The sequence below is a fragment of the Macaca thibetana genome, chromosome 16 (assembly GCF_024542745.1).
Source record: "Macaca thibetana thibetana isolate TM-01 chromosome 16, ASM2454274v1, whole genome shotgun sequence".
Taxonomy (NCBI): Eukaryota; Metazoa; Chordata; class Mammalia; order Primates; family Cercopithecidae; genus Macaca; species Macaca thibetana.
The window spans coordinates 36,015,148-36,030,698 of NC_065593.1; the positions used below are offsets into that span (position 1 = coordinate 36,015,148).

Sequence of the window (15,551 nt, forward strand, 5' to 3'; positions counted from 1 at the left end):
GCACATGCCCAGAATGTAGTAGTACAATAGAATTTACCATCTGTAGTGCTGCTTGGAAATGATGCAATATATATGATGTCTTTAAGAAGCAAATCTGTATTTTGCATGTGATTATAAAGTCCAGATCAATGAAAACAGTACTTTAAAAAAATTGTCCACATAAACTTCTTTAGCTTACTTTACAGAAGCCATGGAGTACATTTTATACTGTGTTTCTTGAGACGTAATCATTTAAAATTGACCTGTTTGCTCAAGCTTAAGAGTTTGTGGAGGTGATAATGTTCCAATTTTATTTAATTTATAACTTTATTTTCTTTTCATAATGTATAGATGTGAAAATCACCATGAAAAACTTAGTGTATTTTGCTGGACTTGTAAGAAGTGTATCTGCCATCAGTGTGCACTTTGGGGAGGAATGGTGAGCAGAACAAATTCAGTATTTTTTTTTTAGTTAGAGACTAGAAGGCACTGAAATACTTATTCAGATAGAAAATAGTGTCATTATGCTCTCGTAGAATGAAAATTAAAATGCATCTGCTTTATAGATGCTTTATTAAAGGTATCATACTTTTATTCTAGAGAATCTTGTTTGTGCGGTTTAATGTAGGACATGGGCCCCTTACATAAATATTTTAACCTCTAACACCTATGCAACATATCCTCTATTCATTTGCAAATCTTTTTGTTGTAGGATCCAGGTCACTTTTTTCATTAGAGGTCAGTTGATCGATGTACTGGCCAGGGTTTCCAATTTTAGTTCCTTTAAAATGGAGCAAGAACTTAGACACTTGTGAAACAACATTGAGTACACATATCTAGATCTTATAATTATTTTCTGTTTTTTAGATTCTTTTTTCCAATTGAATTCAAGAGCAGTTTTTAAAGACAGTCTGCCATTATTGAGCTTGAAGCATTGAAGTTAGTTTTCTTAGAAGCAGCTTTTTTATTTTAAAGTCATGTTCTGTTGTTTACTGAATACTTTTTTTTCTTGAGAAAAAATTTTGCACTCATTGCTGAGGCTGGAGTGCAATGGTGGGATCTCGGCTCACCGCAACCTCTGCCTCCCGGGTTCAAGTGATTCTCCTGCCTCAGCCTCCCTAGTAGCTGGGATTACAGGCATGCGCCACCACCACGCCTGGCTAATTTTGTATTTTCAGTAGAGACAGGGTTTCTCCATGTTGGTCAGGCTGGTCTTGAACTCCCGACCTCGGGTGATCCACCTGCCTCAGCCCCCCAAAGTGCTGGGATTACAGGCGTGAGCCACCGTGCCTGGCCTCTGAATACTTAATTAAATGATCTCCTTACAATATTAAGTACAATTGGCCTAAATAGGTTGAGAATAAATACAATAGATTCTCAGTGAGGAAAAATAAGTGATGGGGGAAATGGAAGTGGGTAGTTATCTAGAGTTCCCATGAGAATTGATCATTCTGTGGACATCAGTCAGTATGTTTTACCTAGAAAGTGAAAGGCCAGATTGGTTGAGTAGAGCTCAATTCAGAGAGCTTTCTGTTAGAATTTGAATATTAATGCGCTGACTAGAAAAAATTAAGAAGTTCTTACATTTAATACTTTAAATACATAGGTTTTGTAAGATAATAAGTACAGACTTTTTTTCTATACTTAAAGTGAACATGTAAAAATTGCATCTTTTTTGGAGACAATAATGGGATACTTTGGCTAAATAAGACAATTCTAGTAAGAACTTATAGGAGGCTTCTTATATTAAAAATTTAATAATTCTGGTTACCAATCAAAATTATTTTTAGGTAGTTAGCTATAAAAATTGTTCTTTGAGTTGAATGCAACTGAATTTGTGAGGTTACTACAGAACTAGCCTTCTATCTCTGTAGTAATTCTGTGGGATGGAAAATGGGTTCATTGCTTTTGTTAATTTTGTATCCTGGGCTTTTTCTTCAAGCATCTTTCTAATTCATTCACCTGTGGTAAAGACTAGGGATTTGGTGATGAACATATCAAACAATTAATTACATATTTAATTGGTGTGATAAATTGGAGGAATAAATACAGAGAGCTGATGAGGATGCATAACTATAGCAGCTGATCCTGTAAATCTGAGCTGCAAAGGATGAGTAGGATTAAGACAAACTAAGATGGGAGAGGGAAGATGGAGAATTATTATTATTTGCTTTGTTTTGTTTTTTCGAGATAGAGTCTCACTCTGTCACCCAGGCTGGAGTGCAGTGGCATGATCTCAGCTCACTCCAACCTCCGCCTTCTGGGTTCAAGTGGTTCTCCAGCCTCAGCCTCCTGAGTAGCTGGGATTACAGGCGTGTGCCACCATGCCCAGCTAATTTTTATATTTTTTAGTAGAGATGGGGTTTCACTATATTGGCCAGGCTGATCTCGAACTCCTGACCTCAGGTGATCCACCCGCCTCAACCTCCCAAATTGCTAGTATTGCAGGCATGAGCCACTGTGCCTGGCATTATTATTATTTTTGGTTTTTATTTTTAAAAAATTATTATAATTTTTTGGTACAAAGTCTCTCTCTGTCACCTGGGCTGGAGTACAGTGACCCGATCACAGCTCACTGTAAGCTCTGCCTCCCAGGTTCAAGCAATTCTCATGTCTCAGCCTCTTGAGTAGCTGAGATTACAGGTGTGTGCCACCATCCGTGGCTACTTTTTGTATTTCAGTAGAGACGTGTTTTCGCCATGTTGGCCAGGCCAGTATTGAATTCCTTGGTTCAAGCGATCTGCCCTCCTTGGCCTCCCAAAGTACCAGGATTATAGGCATGAGCCACTCCCCCCAGCTGAGAATTATTTTTTAATAAGAGGGAGTAATTTTTGTAAAGTCCTGGTGTAAAGAAGTTTGAGGACGTGGAAGAAAACTAGTGTTGCCTTAGAGAAGAGTGAGTGACTGATAAGGTTGTAGCAGATGATTTGGGCTGTGGCTAAAGATTTTGGTTCTTTTTAGTAAGTTAATTTCTAGTTAAATGAGTATTTTGCTAAAGCCCTTTATGTACAATGTTGAAAGAGTTCCTGCATGGACTAAGTGATTTTAAGCAGGCACTGGCCTGCTTCAACAAAATTAATTAGCTAGTAAGATAAAGTTCATTTGAAATATTTACCAGTTTATTAGTGTCCATAGAGTGTTACACAGGAATGTAAATGCAGATGAGATATGTGAAAGTATTCTAAAGCTACTCTAATTTAAATAGCATGGCGGACATACCTTTAAACCTTTGGCAGAAATTTATGAGCAACATGTCACTAAAGTGAATGAAGAGGTAGCCAAACTTCGTCGGCGTCTCATGGAACTGATCAGCTTAGTTCAAGAAGTGGTAAGACTACTACTAAAATATAATTATTTTGTTTTTAATCTGTAATGTATAATAATATATTTATATAATATAAGTTAATCAGATGTTGAAATCAAGATTTTCAAGATTTGTAAATTTGATAGGCTGTACCTATAGTCAAATCCCATAAATTTCAGAGTATCTGAGAAATTTCCATACAAAACCCCTGGCTTGTAAGGAAGCAGTTGGAGTCAGAGAATTACCACCTATGCAGAATTAGAAAATCAGTGAAATTAAAAAGTCCATTTGTTACAGAGTCATTAATTAACTTATTTTTTCTTTTTTTTGAGACGGAGTTTCACTCTTGTCCCCCAGGCTGGAGTGCAGTGGCAAGATCTCAGCTCACTGCAACCTCCACCTCCCGGGCTCAAGTGATTCTTCTGCCTCACCCTCCCCATTGGCTGGGATTACAGGTACCTGCCACCATGCCTGGCTAATTTTTGTATTTTTAGTAGAGACAGGGTTTCACCATATTGGCCAGGCTGGTTTCAAACTCCTGACCTCATGATCCACCTGCCTTGGCCTCCCAAAGTGCTAGGATTACAGGCGTGAGCCACTGTGCCTGGCCCTAATAATTGACTTCTAAACAGAATCAATATTGACTTTTACAGTCATTCATTAAGTTATACACTCTTTGGATCTCCAGCTTTTGGGTGAGTTTCTTTTGCTAAGGAATGAACTATTTGTGATGTCCTGATTTAGAACTCCACAGAGTTGAAAGTGTAATATTTAACATTACTCTTTAGATATTGTATAGGTCAAACAGCTTTAGTGGGCTATTTATAATGTTATTTCTGTGAAAAAGTGTGATAAGCCCCAAAGAATGAAATACTAAGCATATTTTTAGAATACATTTTGTTTCAAGTTGGCAGAATGACAGTCATAAGTGAGGTTTATGGACCATTTCCTAACTTAAAGTGAAGTTTGTGGACCATATGCTAAATTAAAAACATGCCTTCTTTGTTTTACCCCTTTAGGAATCAAGAACCAAGTGATCATTTATAACATTCTTTATGCGGAAAATTTGTGTTTTTGATTGCATGTCTGCCGTTTTGAAATATAAGCGAGTTGGGTCATTTCCATTTGACCTTCCTCTACCTTTTTCCTATTATCTATTCTAGGCAATATTATAATGTGGTGCTTCTGTTTTTAAAATCTACCCCCTTAAAATTATTCTTACCTGTTTATCTTCTAGGAAAGGAACGTAGAAGCTGTAAGAAATGCAAAAGATGAGCGTGTTCGGGAAATTAGGAATGCAGTGGAGATGATGATTGCACGGTTAGACACACAGCTGAAGAATAAACTTATAACACTGATGGGTAAGTGTTTTTGTATGCTGTTGGAGTACCTGGTGCTTTCAGCTTCTTTGAGATTCAGTCTTTGAAGAGGAAGGGTGGTGATCCTAGTAAGGAATCTTGAGATTTTAAGCAGCTCCATGTTGTTAAAGTTTAGACAGATAAATGTTTGACTTGTATTTAGAAATGGTAGGAGATAAAAGTTTTCATAGCCATTTGGATGAAAATCCAAGTTTTCATAGCCATTTGGATGAAAATCCTAATGGCCACTGGGCATTATTGTTAGGTAGCTTTTTCTCCAAATCTAACAGAATTCCTTCTACTAATGTTCCATATCCTTTCCATCCGTTTTCATTGAGGATGAAGAAACTGACATTTGTAAATACCAGCGTCATCCCCTGCCAGTTTTTTCTTAGAGATTTAAAGTCTCAGCTTTTGATTTCTAGTAGGGTTCATTTTACATATGTTTAATTATATTTATTGGTGATCTTTTGCTTTTCAAAGATTCCTTCATTCTTCTTTGATTGTGGAGCCTGGTATTAAACTTAAAATTTAAGTAAAAATTTGATCCAATGCTATAGTTTGTTTTGTTTGATTTGTTTTGGTGATCTTAGTCTTTCCAGTGTTTTGCTGACTGAAACCAGCTTTGCATTTTTTTTAGCATAGTCCAAAGTGAAATATATATACTTTAAATAAGGTGTGAACAAAGAATTTTTTTTTTGGCTGTCTTGATTCTCCGAAGAGTTTAGCCATGTCTTTGTGTCATCCAAAATAATGATTTTATCCATTTTATTTTTAACATTTAAAAAACGAGATGTAAATATCTTTGAGTTTGTATATTTGTATATCATTTCATAAATTGCTTTTCTATTATAATACTATACTATTTAATATCTGATTTTTAGTTTTTTTCCCACAGACCAGGCAATTAGACAAAACCTGTAGGTATTGATTATACTGGTCACAATGCCACTTAAAGATTTCATGTAAATGAAAATCGTAATTGTGCTTAGGTCCTCAGTTGCAGTCATACATGTAGGTGATCTTAGTTTTTCAGAACTTTAGATAATATTTGAGATCCCTTTAAGTTCATTAAGCCATGTAGAGTGCTGGATGTTGATACATATTAGGACTTTAAAATTGAGGGGATCTTGAATGTTGATGTAATCTTCAGTAGTAGCTAGATACACATTTGCATATGGTGTTGTTTTTCTTGAGTGAATTTGTTCATTGCTTCATTTATTTAATTGAATCAACTAAAAGCTAAATAATACCACAGTACAGATCTCATAAGTTTATTAATTTTGCTACCTGTATAACTCCGTGAAATAACTTCCCTTTACAGTAACTGAACTTGCCTTGCTTTTGTGGCTTTCAAATTATTTTTCATTATGAAAAATTATAATTTGTGATTTCCAAGATAGCTTTTATGATTAAATAGGATTCTTTCTAAGGATAAGAGGTGGGGAGAAGGATATTTTCAGGGTTAGTATATCTTTAGAATAGTCTCATAAGCCTCAGATTTTTAATTCATACCGTAATATCTGCCACTAATTTATTATTAGTAGTATTAGTATTATTATTATTGAGACGGAGTCTCGCTCTGTCATCCGGGCTGGAGTGCAGTGGCACTATCTCAGCTCACTGCAACCTCCGCCTCCCGGGTTCAAGCAATTCTCCTGCCTCAGCCTCCCGAGTAGCTGGGACTACAGGCACGTGCCACTACCCCTGGCTAATTTTTTTTATTTTTAGTAGAGATGGGGGTTTCACCATGTTGGCCAGGCTGGTCTTGAACTCCTGACCTGAAGTGATCCACCTGCCCCCACTTCCCAAAGTGCTGGGATTACAAGTGTGAGCCACCACACCTGGCCTCTGCCACTAATTTTTTTTTTTTTTTGAGACGGAGTCTCACTCTGTTGCCCAGGCTAGAGTGCAGTGGCAAGATCTCAGCTCACTGCAACCTCTGCTTCCCAGGTTCAAGCGATTCTTCTGCTTCAGCCTCCCAAGTAGCTGGAACTACAGGCACATGCCACCACACCCTGCTAATTTTTGTATTTTTAGTAGAGGCAGGATTTTACTATATTGGCCAGGCTGGTCTCAAACTCCTGACCTTGTGATCCGCCTGCCTTGGCCTCCCAGAGTGCTAGGATTACAGGCGTGAGCCACCACCCCTGGCCTCTGCCCCTCATTTTTAAGTTTAATTATGTACTGTAATGTGGTCCATAGGCTAATGTTTTAGGATTGTGGGATGTGGAGATAGTAGAATTTATGTCTGATAATACTAGATTCTAGCTAATACTTTATTTTAACTCTTTTTGCAATCTAGAAATTCTGAGTTTTATTTCAAAAATAAAAGTTCTAGGCTGAGGCAGGTGGATCTCTTGAGCCCAGGGGTTCAAGACCAGCCTGGGCAATGTGGCGAAACCCCATCTCTACCAAAAAAAAAAAAAAAAAAGAAGAAGAAAAATTAGCGAGGTGCGATAGCATGCTCCTGTAGTCCAGCTACTCGGGAGGCTGAGGTGGGAAGCTCACTTGAGCCTGAGAGATGGAGGTTGCAGTGAGCCAAGATCGCGCCACTACAATCCAGCCTGGGTGACAGAATCAGACCCTGTCTCAAAAAATAAATAAAGTCCGGGCTCCTTGGCTCATGCCTGTAATCCCAGCACTTTGGGAGGTCGAGGCAGGCAGATCATTCTCGGGTTGGGAGTTCGAGATCAGCCTGACCAACATGGAGAAACCCCGTCTCTACTAAAAATACAAAATTAACCGGTCATGGTGGCACATGCCTGTAATCTCAGCTACTCAGGAGGCTGAGGCAGGAGAATCACTTGAACCCGAGGGGCGGAGGTTGCGGTGAGCTGAGTTGGCGCCATTGCATTCCAGCCTGGGCAACAAGAGTGAAACCCCATCTCAAAAAATAAATAAAATAAAAGTTCTACCTGTTAAATGTTTTTTCTTATCAAATAACACAACAGATTGATAAAAAGATTGATAAAACTTTTGCTATCCTCATGGATATACTTCCAGTTTTTCAAATTTTGGGTTTATAAAGAAAATGGCCTGATTTGGTAAGCATACCTATCTTCTTTTTGTTTAAAAACATGTAAAGCATTTTCTTCCTTTTCTGTAATGATAATTTATGTAATGATAATTTTTTTGTTTGTAATTTGAGACAGGGTCTCACTCTGTTGCCCAGGCAGGACTGCAGTGGTGCGATCAAGGCTCACTGCATGACTACATGCAGCCTTGACCACCTGGATTCAAGCGATTCTCATGCCTCAGCCTCTTGAGTAACTGGGACTGCAGGCATGCACCGCCACTCTTGGCTAATTTTAATTTTTTTTGTAGGGACTGAGTCTTACCATGTTGCCTAGGCTGGTCTCAAATACCTAGGCTCAAGTATCCTCTTGCTTTGGCCTCCCAAAGTGCTGGGATTACAGGCATGAGCCACTGACCCCCGGCAATAATAATTTGTTTATCCTTTTCTGTCTCCAACTCTTTGAGATTATTCACCTCTCTGGGAATTTTTTTTTTTTAAACAGGTCCTTGTATATTCACAGGACAGACCTTTTGCTGACATTTAACCTAAAACTCTGGCCCACTTTGTATTCTCTGTTAAGCCACAGTTAAATTTGGTGAAAAATTATTTCAGAATAACTGACTGAATGAAATTCATGTTATTGCTTCTTCCCAAGGGAATATGAAAATCTAGAAAAGTAAATTTTTTGCGTAAACTATATTGTCATTGCACATTTCATTTCTTAGATAAATTCAGTCTAAGTGATAATCTTCTCTAAAACTAATTAGAATTGGTTCTGAAGTTCCATTTTCAAGGCTACTATAATATTCAACCTCTGAAAGTTGAATGAGAATTTTTAGGGTAGCTGTAATGAGGAATTTTTGCTTACTTGAAGTGTATTTCTTGTTATTAAATATGTTTATTGGAAGTTAATTTCATTCTTAAACCAGTAATGAGCCCAAGTGTTGATGATTCACTATTTTTAATCAGGTCAGAAGACATCTCTAACCCAAGAAACAGAACTTTTGGAATCCCTTCTTCAGGAGGTGGAGCACCAGGTGATGAAATATTAAATGTAATGAAATAGTCTTTATCCTTTTTTCTCTGTATACTATAAAAGTTTTGTTTTTTTTTTTGACAGAGATTATCTGTTTGAGATCAAAAGATCTGTTGATCTTTGTGTTATAATGGAGATTTTTATGAAATAGGAATCAGCTGATTCTTCTCAAGTTTTTTCTTCATGTTTGGGAACCGCATTAGAACTATATTCTGCTTTGTAAGAACAGAATTGTTTCCATAGAAATCTGAATGTATAAGAGGTTAAAATCTCCCCACACTGTGGGGATATTATTGCCAGTTACTTTACATCTAGTGATTATTACGCTAAAGTTTAGCATTTTTATTTATTGAGGAAATATTAAGTCCTAAATAGATAGAGGCATCATCGTAAATAATGGTGATACAGCAGTGAACAAAATGGCAAAATTCTGTCCTCATAGAGTTTATATTTTAGATTAGGGTGGGTGAATATGAAGTATATAGTAAATGAGTACATAAAATATATAGTGTTGCATAAGTATTTGATATATTCACTTGTCTGGAATTTGCTTTTTGTAATTTCTGTCTATGCCTTATACACAGCTGTCTCCTGAGATTTTTATCTTAATCATTCTGGGGACTCCCTTGACATCTTTCTTGTGTTGAATCCCATGTTTCCTGATTCCTCTGGTATCTACTTTCTTGGTTTACTTGTTTTGTTTTAATATCCCACTTCCCTCAGTAGCTTTCCAGGAAGGGTAATCAGAACACATTTTTCTTGACTACATTGTCTGGAAATATTTTTATTTTATTTTTGTACTTGATTGACAATTTAGCTGGTAGAATTCAGCACATAAATATTTACTAAATACTCTTATTTTTCTTCATTATCCCCAATCTTTTTTCCTTTTCCTTTTTACACACATACATGTATATCTGTGTGGTATTGGCCCCAGGACCTTAATGGATACCAAAATCCTCAGATACTCAAGTCCCTTATATAAAATGGCATAGTATTTGCATGTAACCTATACACATCTCCCATATACAGAGTGTCAAATTATGACCTTTTGGTCAATGACAGACTGCATATGTGACAATGGTCCCATAAGACTAAAATGGAGCTGAAATATTTCTGTTGCCTAGTAGTGATGTCTAATGACATCATAGCCATTGTAATGTAGTAGCACAAAGCATTAATCACGTGTTTATGGTAATTCTGGTGTAAACAAACATACTGCGCTGCTAGTTGTATAAAAATATAACACACATAATTATGTATAGTATGTAATACTTGATAAGTATGATAAACAACTATGCTACTGGTTTATGTATTTACTATACCATACCATTCATTATTCTAGAATATATTCTAGCGTTTACTCCTACTTTTTTAAAAAATGTTGTCTATATTCCAGAAGAAGACATTGTTAGCATTGTAGATCCATAGATGGTAGTACCCCTGAAGACCTTTCAATGGGACAAGATGTGGAGGTGGAAGGTGGTGATACTCATGATCCTGACCATGTGTAGGCCTAGGCCATTGTCTTAGTTTTTAACAAAACAGTATTAGGATTGGGTGTACGCCTGTAGTCCCAGCTACTCAGGAAGCTGAGGTGGGACAATTGCCTTAGCCCAGGAATTCAAGGCTGCAGTGTGCTATGATTGTACCTGTGAAAAGTCACTGCACTCGCCTGAGAAGTATAGCAAGACCTATCTGTTTAAAAAAGTAAACAAATAGGCCGGGCGTGGTGACTCATGCCTGTAATCTCTGTACTTTCAGAGGCCAAGGTGGGCAGATAATTGAGTGAGTTCAAGATCAGCCTGGGCAACATGGCGAAACTCCGTCTCTACTAAAAATACAAAACTTAGCTGGGTGGGGTGGCACATGCCTGTAGTCCCAGCCACTTGGGAGATTGAGACATGAAAATTACTTGAACCCGGGAGGCGGAGGCTTGCATTGAGCCGAGATCGTGTCACCTCACTCCAGCCTGGGCGACAGAGTGAGACCCTGTCTCAAAAAAAAAAAAAAAAAGTAAATAATATTAACTGAAAAATGTAGGCTACATGGTGATATAGCCTGTTAGTGTTTATGTAAAGTTTGAAAACATTCAAAACATTGTTTATGGATATATGTACACACATAGTAATTGCAGAACCACATGTATGGTGATAATAAACTTCTGTTGAAGGGAGCAAGTTGCTTTTGGAAGAAATGGTGTCAAGGAAGGATATACACAGTAAGCATTCAATTAATATAAGTTAAAATTTTTTGTATTATGTGTGTATGTATGTACATATACACAGTGATTTTAAGCATACCTTAAAAATCTTAAGCAAACAGTTCAAATAACTTTAGATCACTTTATGTAAATTGTTCAAAAAACCGTAATGTCTTGGGCAATGCCTGACACATAATAATATGAATGACAAAATATGTAGCTGTTTGTTGTTTACTGCTGTTACCACTTACCGTTACATCATTGATTGATGCAGTAACTCAAACATGATATCATTATTCTTTGTAACTATAAACTTTGATATATAGCATATGATACATGATACTTTTTTTTTTTCTTAAGACAGAGTTTTGCCCTGTCGCCCAGGCTGGAGTGCAGTGGCGTGATCTCAGCTCACTGTAACCTCCACCTCCTGGGTTCAAGCAATTCTTGTGCCTCAGCCTCCTGAGTAGCTGGGACTACAGGCACACGCCACCACGCTGAGCTAATTGTTGTATTTTTAGTAGAGATGGAGTTTCACCGTGTTGGCCAGGCCTTGAAGTCGCCAGGTCATGAGGTCTTGAACTCCTGACCTCAAGTGATCCACTTGCCTCAGCCTCCCAAAGTCCTGGGATTACAGGTGTGAGTCACTGTGCCCAGCCACATGATACATTATTTTTGGTGAGCCATAAGCAACTGTTATTTAAAAGATATAAACTCAACTGTAGGTGGGTTTTATGAATATCATTCGTATGGCATTTGATAGTATATTAGTTTGCTAGACCTGTCATAACAAAATACCAGTGACTGTGGGACTTAAATGTAGAAATTTGTTTTCTCATTATCGTAGGAGCTGGAAGTGTAAGATTCAGGTGTTGGCAGGTTTTGTTTCTTCTGAGGTCTGTCTCCTTGACCTGTAAACGACTGCCTTCTTACTGTGTCCTCATGTGGACTTTTCTGTGTGATTGTGCAGCCCTAGAGTCTCTTCTTCTTAATAAGGACACCAGTAATGTTAGATTAAGGCCCTACCCCAGTGGCCTCATTTTAACATAATCACCTCTTTAAAGATTATCTGCAAATAGATTGAGGTACTGGAGGTTGAGCCTGCAGCATATAAATTAATGGAGGAAAGGGGTACAAAATTCAGCACATGACAGATAGTTTACAAAGCTTTTTCACTATAGCTTCATAATCCTTATAACAAACTTAATGAAGTAAGCAGTGGTGGATATTACTATTTTATTTTCGTATGTAAACAGACTCAGAGTCGTGTAATTAGTGGCAGAACTAGGACTTAACTTCAAACTGGTTTTTTTGAAGAAAAAATTAGTAGTCTTGTCTTTTATCTACCATGATTGTTACTGAAGTGAGATTTGTTACTTTTTCCCAAAGTAGTGTTTCCCAAATTAGTATCAGATGGTTTGTGTATGTGCGTGTGTGTGTGTGTACACACGGGTGTATGTGTGTACGTTTTGTATTCTGTTACCTAGAATACAACCTGAGAAATGATTGCTTTTAAAAGCTTTCAACTTGGCCGGGCACGGTGGCTCACGCCTGTAATCCCAGCAGTTTGGGAGGCTGAGGCGGGTGGATCACGAGGTCAGGAGTTCAAGACCAGCATGACCAACATGGAGAAACCCAGTCTCTACTAAAAAATACAAAAATTAACTGGGTGTGGTGGCACACACCTGTAATCCCTGCTATTCAAGAGGCTGAGGCAGGAGAATCGCTTGAACCCAGGAGGCGGAGATTGCAGTGAGCCGAGATTGTGCCACTGCACTCCAGCCTGGGTGACAGCGAGACACTGTCTCAAAAAAAAAAAAAAAAAAAAAAAAAAGCTTTCAACTTACAGGTTTGTTCATTAATATATTCATAAGAACTTAACTGTACCAGCCTGAAAATACATTTGTACTTGCTTAAAACCTCACTTATCCTAGAATGTAAGGAGAGAAAAATGCATTAATATTAAGTATATTCAGTGACTTTACTAAAATGTAAGGAGAGAAAATGCATTAATATTAAGTATACTTATTCAGTGACTTTACTGTTAGAATATTATAGAAATAAACCTAGATTCTTTGTAGATTCTTAATTCTCAAGCTCACTTTGAGTTATTTTTCTCAGTGTTTTCAGTTTATAATCAGAATAATTTGTAATTAAGAATTTTGAGGTGGCAGTGAATAGCGATTTTGTTTGTTCAGATAATTTTTTTCTTCACACAGTTGCGGTCTTGTAGTAAGAGTGAGTTGATATCTAAGAGCTCAGAGATCCTTATGATGTTTCAGCAAGTTCATCGGAAGCCCATGGCATCTTTTGTTACCACTCCTGTTCCACCAGACTTTACCAGGTATGACACAGTTTTTAATTTCATTTTCATTTGAAATTTATGTGGAAATGCATATACTTTTTTCAAAAGAATGTTTTTTTTTTTTTTTAAATGCCATCTCTCTGTCTCTCTTTTCTTTTATAGCTAGGGTCTCACTTGTTGCCCAGGCTGGTCTCAAACTCCTGGACTCAAGTAATCTTCCCACCTTGACCTCTCAAGTTACCAGGGATCATAGACATGAGCCACCACACTTGGCTACTCCATAGCTTTTTAAGGTCTTGTTTTGGAGTGGTCTGGTGAGCTCTGTTTTATACATACAAATCTAGTTCTCCTGAAAAGTCTCACAGACTTATACTTTTGACTGTTAAGAGAAAATGATAATGAACTAGGAATCATTTTTTTTCCAAGAGCTCTATCTTCCATAGTATAGAAAAAAATAATTGATTACATTAGCTTCATCAGTGTACCTTTTAAATTAAACTATATCTTCTAACACAAAACTCAGAAACTGATGAAATGCCAAAAGAATTTGAAGGTGATGCCATGTTACCTCCAGATCCTAAAAGATAGAGAGAGGAAATAATTATGGCAAAAAGTATCCTAGTTTTCATCTTGGGCTAAACCTTAGAGTTTTTCTGAACAGCATACTCCTTCAAGCATGTTTGTAATTATTCTGTGGTATTAGACTGGTGGTTTCTGACTGGCTGTTGGAATCACTTGGGATTTGGCTGAAAATTAATCAGTGCTGGGTCATACCATACCCTAGGCCATTTGAAAGAAAATCTTTGGGTGTATATTAGTCTACTTGGGCTGCCATAACAAAATACCACATACTGGGTGCCTTAAACAACAGAAATGTGTTTTCTCACAGTTTGGGAGACAAGAATTCCAAGATCAGGGTGTCAGAAAATTCACTTTTTTGCTTCAGCTTGCAGACAGCTGCCTTCTTTCTGTGTCCTCACCTGACCTTTTCTCTGTTCTTGCTTGGAGAGAGATCAGTCTCTGGTGTCTCTTTCTCTTTTTATGAGGCCACGAGCCTTATTGTATTAGACCCACTATTATCAACTCATTTAGCCTTAATTATCTTCCTACAGGCCCTATCTATAGACACAGTCACATTGGGGGTTAAGGCTTTAACATGGGAATTTTGGGAGAGACAATTAAGCCTGTGACATTGGGTTCAAATGGACATATCAGTTTGTTCTTTTAAAATCTCCTTAGCTTATTCTAAGATGAGGGGTGAAGCCACTGCTTCAGATAAATATTTTGGTGTGACAGGCTTTATCTTATAGAGATGACTTATGGAATACTATCAAGTTTTCCTACCATGGTGAGGGCTGTGGCACATTTAGAAAACAGCCTTTGTTATAAAAATGTTTATATGTTGAGCTGCCTTTTCTTTTTCTTCTGATATGTGATGCCCTCTGATGACCACAGAGCATTCATTGTACCATTTAATTTTTTATTTTTTTAATTTATTATTTTATTTACTTATTATTATTTATACTCTGTCACACTCTGTTGTCCAGGCTGGAATGCAGTGGCGTGATCTCGGCTCACTGCAACCTCCACCTCCCGGATTCAAGCAGTTCTTACACCTCAGCCTCCTGGGTAGCTGGAAATATAGGCATGCACCAACATGCCTGGCTAAGTTTTGTATTTTTAGTAGAGACGGGGTTTCTCCATGTTGGCCAGGCTGGTCTCAAACTCCTGACCTCAAGTGTTTTGCCTGCCTCAACCTCCCAAAGTGCTGGAGATTATAGGTGTGAGCCACCATGCCTGGCTGCATTCATTGTACTAGAGTATATCGTTTAAGCCAGGGCTTTTCAATCTTGGCATTGTTGACATTTTGAGCAGAATAATTATTTGTGGGGTGGGGTGAGCTTTCCTGTGTTTCATAGGATGTTTAGCAGTATCCCAGTAGCACTCCCCACCCCACCACCTTGCAGTTATGACAAAAATGTTTCCAGACAGTGCCAAATGTCCATGGGGACAAAATCACCCCTGGTTGAGAATCACTGTTACAAGCCCTTCTTACTCGTTATAGATGCCACAGTCCTATAAACAGAAGGACAAACTTTTTCTGACAGCTAGAACTCCGGTGGTTCTCATTGACCAGTAGAAGTCTTCCTTTCTTTCTGATTAACAACCTTATAAAATATTCATATATTTTTAAAGCACTGACTTTTTTGTTTAAATCTCTATTTCTGAATGAAAGCACTCAATATTATTAAAAGGACTAGGTTTTTGCTGTCATTAAGTAGACTTGGTTGGAGAATGTTCATCAAAATCCCTAGGATGCCTCACTGATAATGTGGCCAGCTATTTC

General features: G+C 37.6%; 1 protein-coding gene across 6 annotated transcripts in view; it reads left to right on the forward strand.

Annotated features, from left to right (window-relative positions):
- The window catches only part of TRIM37 (tripartite motif containing 37), a 124,185-nt gene that overhangs the window by 22,843 nt on the left and 85,791 nt on the right, over positions 1–15,551 (forward strand). For all 6 annotated transcript variants that reach the window (XM_050764660.1, XM_050764663.1, XM_050764658.1 and 3 more), the window contains 5 exons: positions 331–418; positions 3,185–3,307; positions 4,521–4,644; positions 8,630–8,697; positions 13,119–13,243. In XM_050764660.1, the coding sequence (XP_050620617.1) occupies positions 331–418; positions 3,185–3,307; positions 4,521–4,644; positions 8,630–8,697; positions 13,119–13,243 (528 nt within the window). The remainder of the gene's footprint in view (positions 1–330; positions 419–3,184; positions 3,308–4,520; positions 4,645–8,629; positions 8,698–13,118; positions 13,244–15,551) is intronic.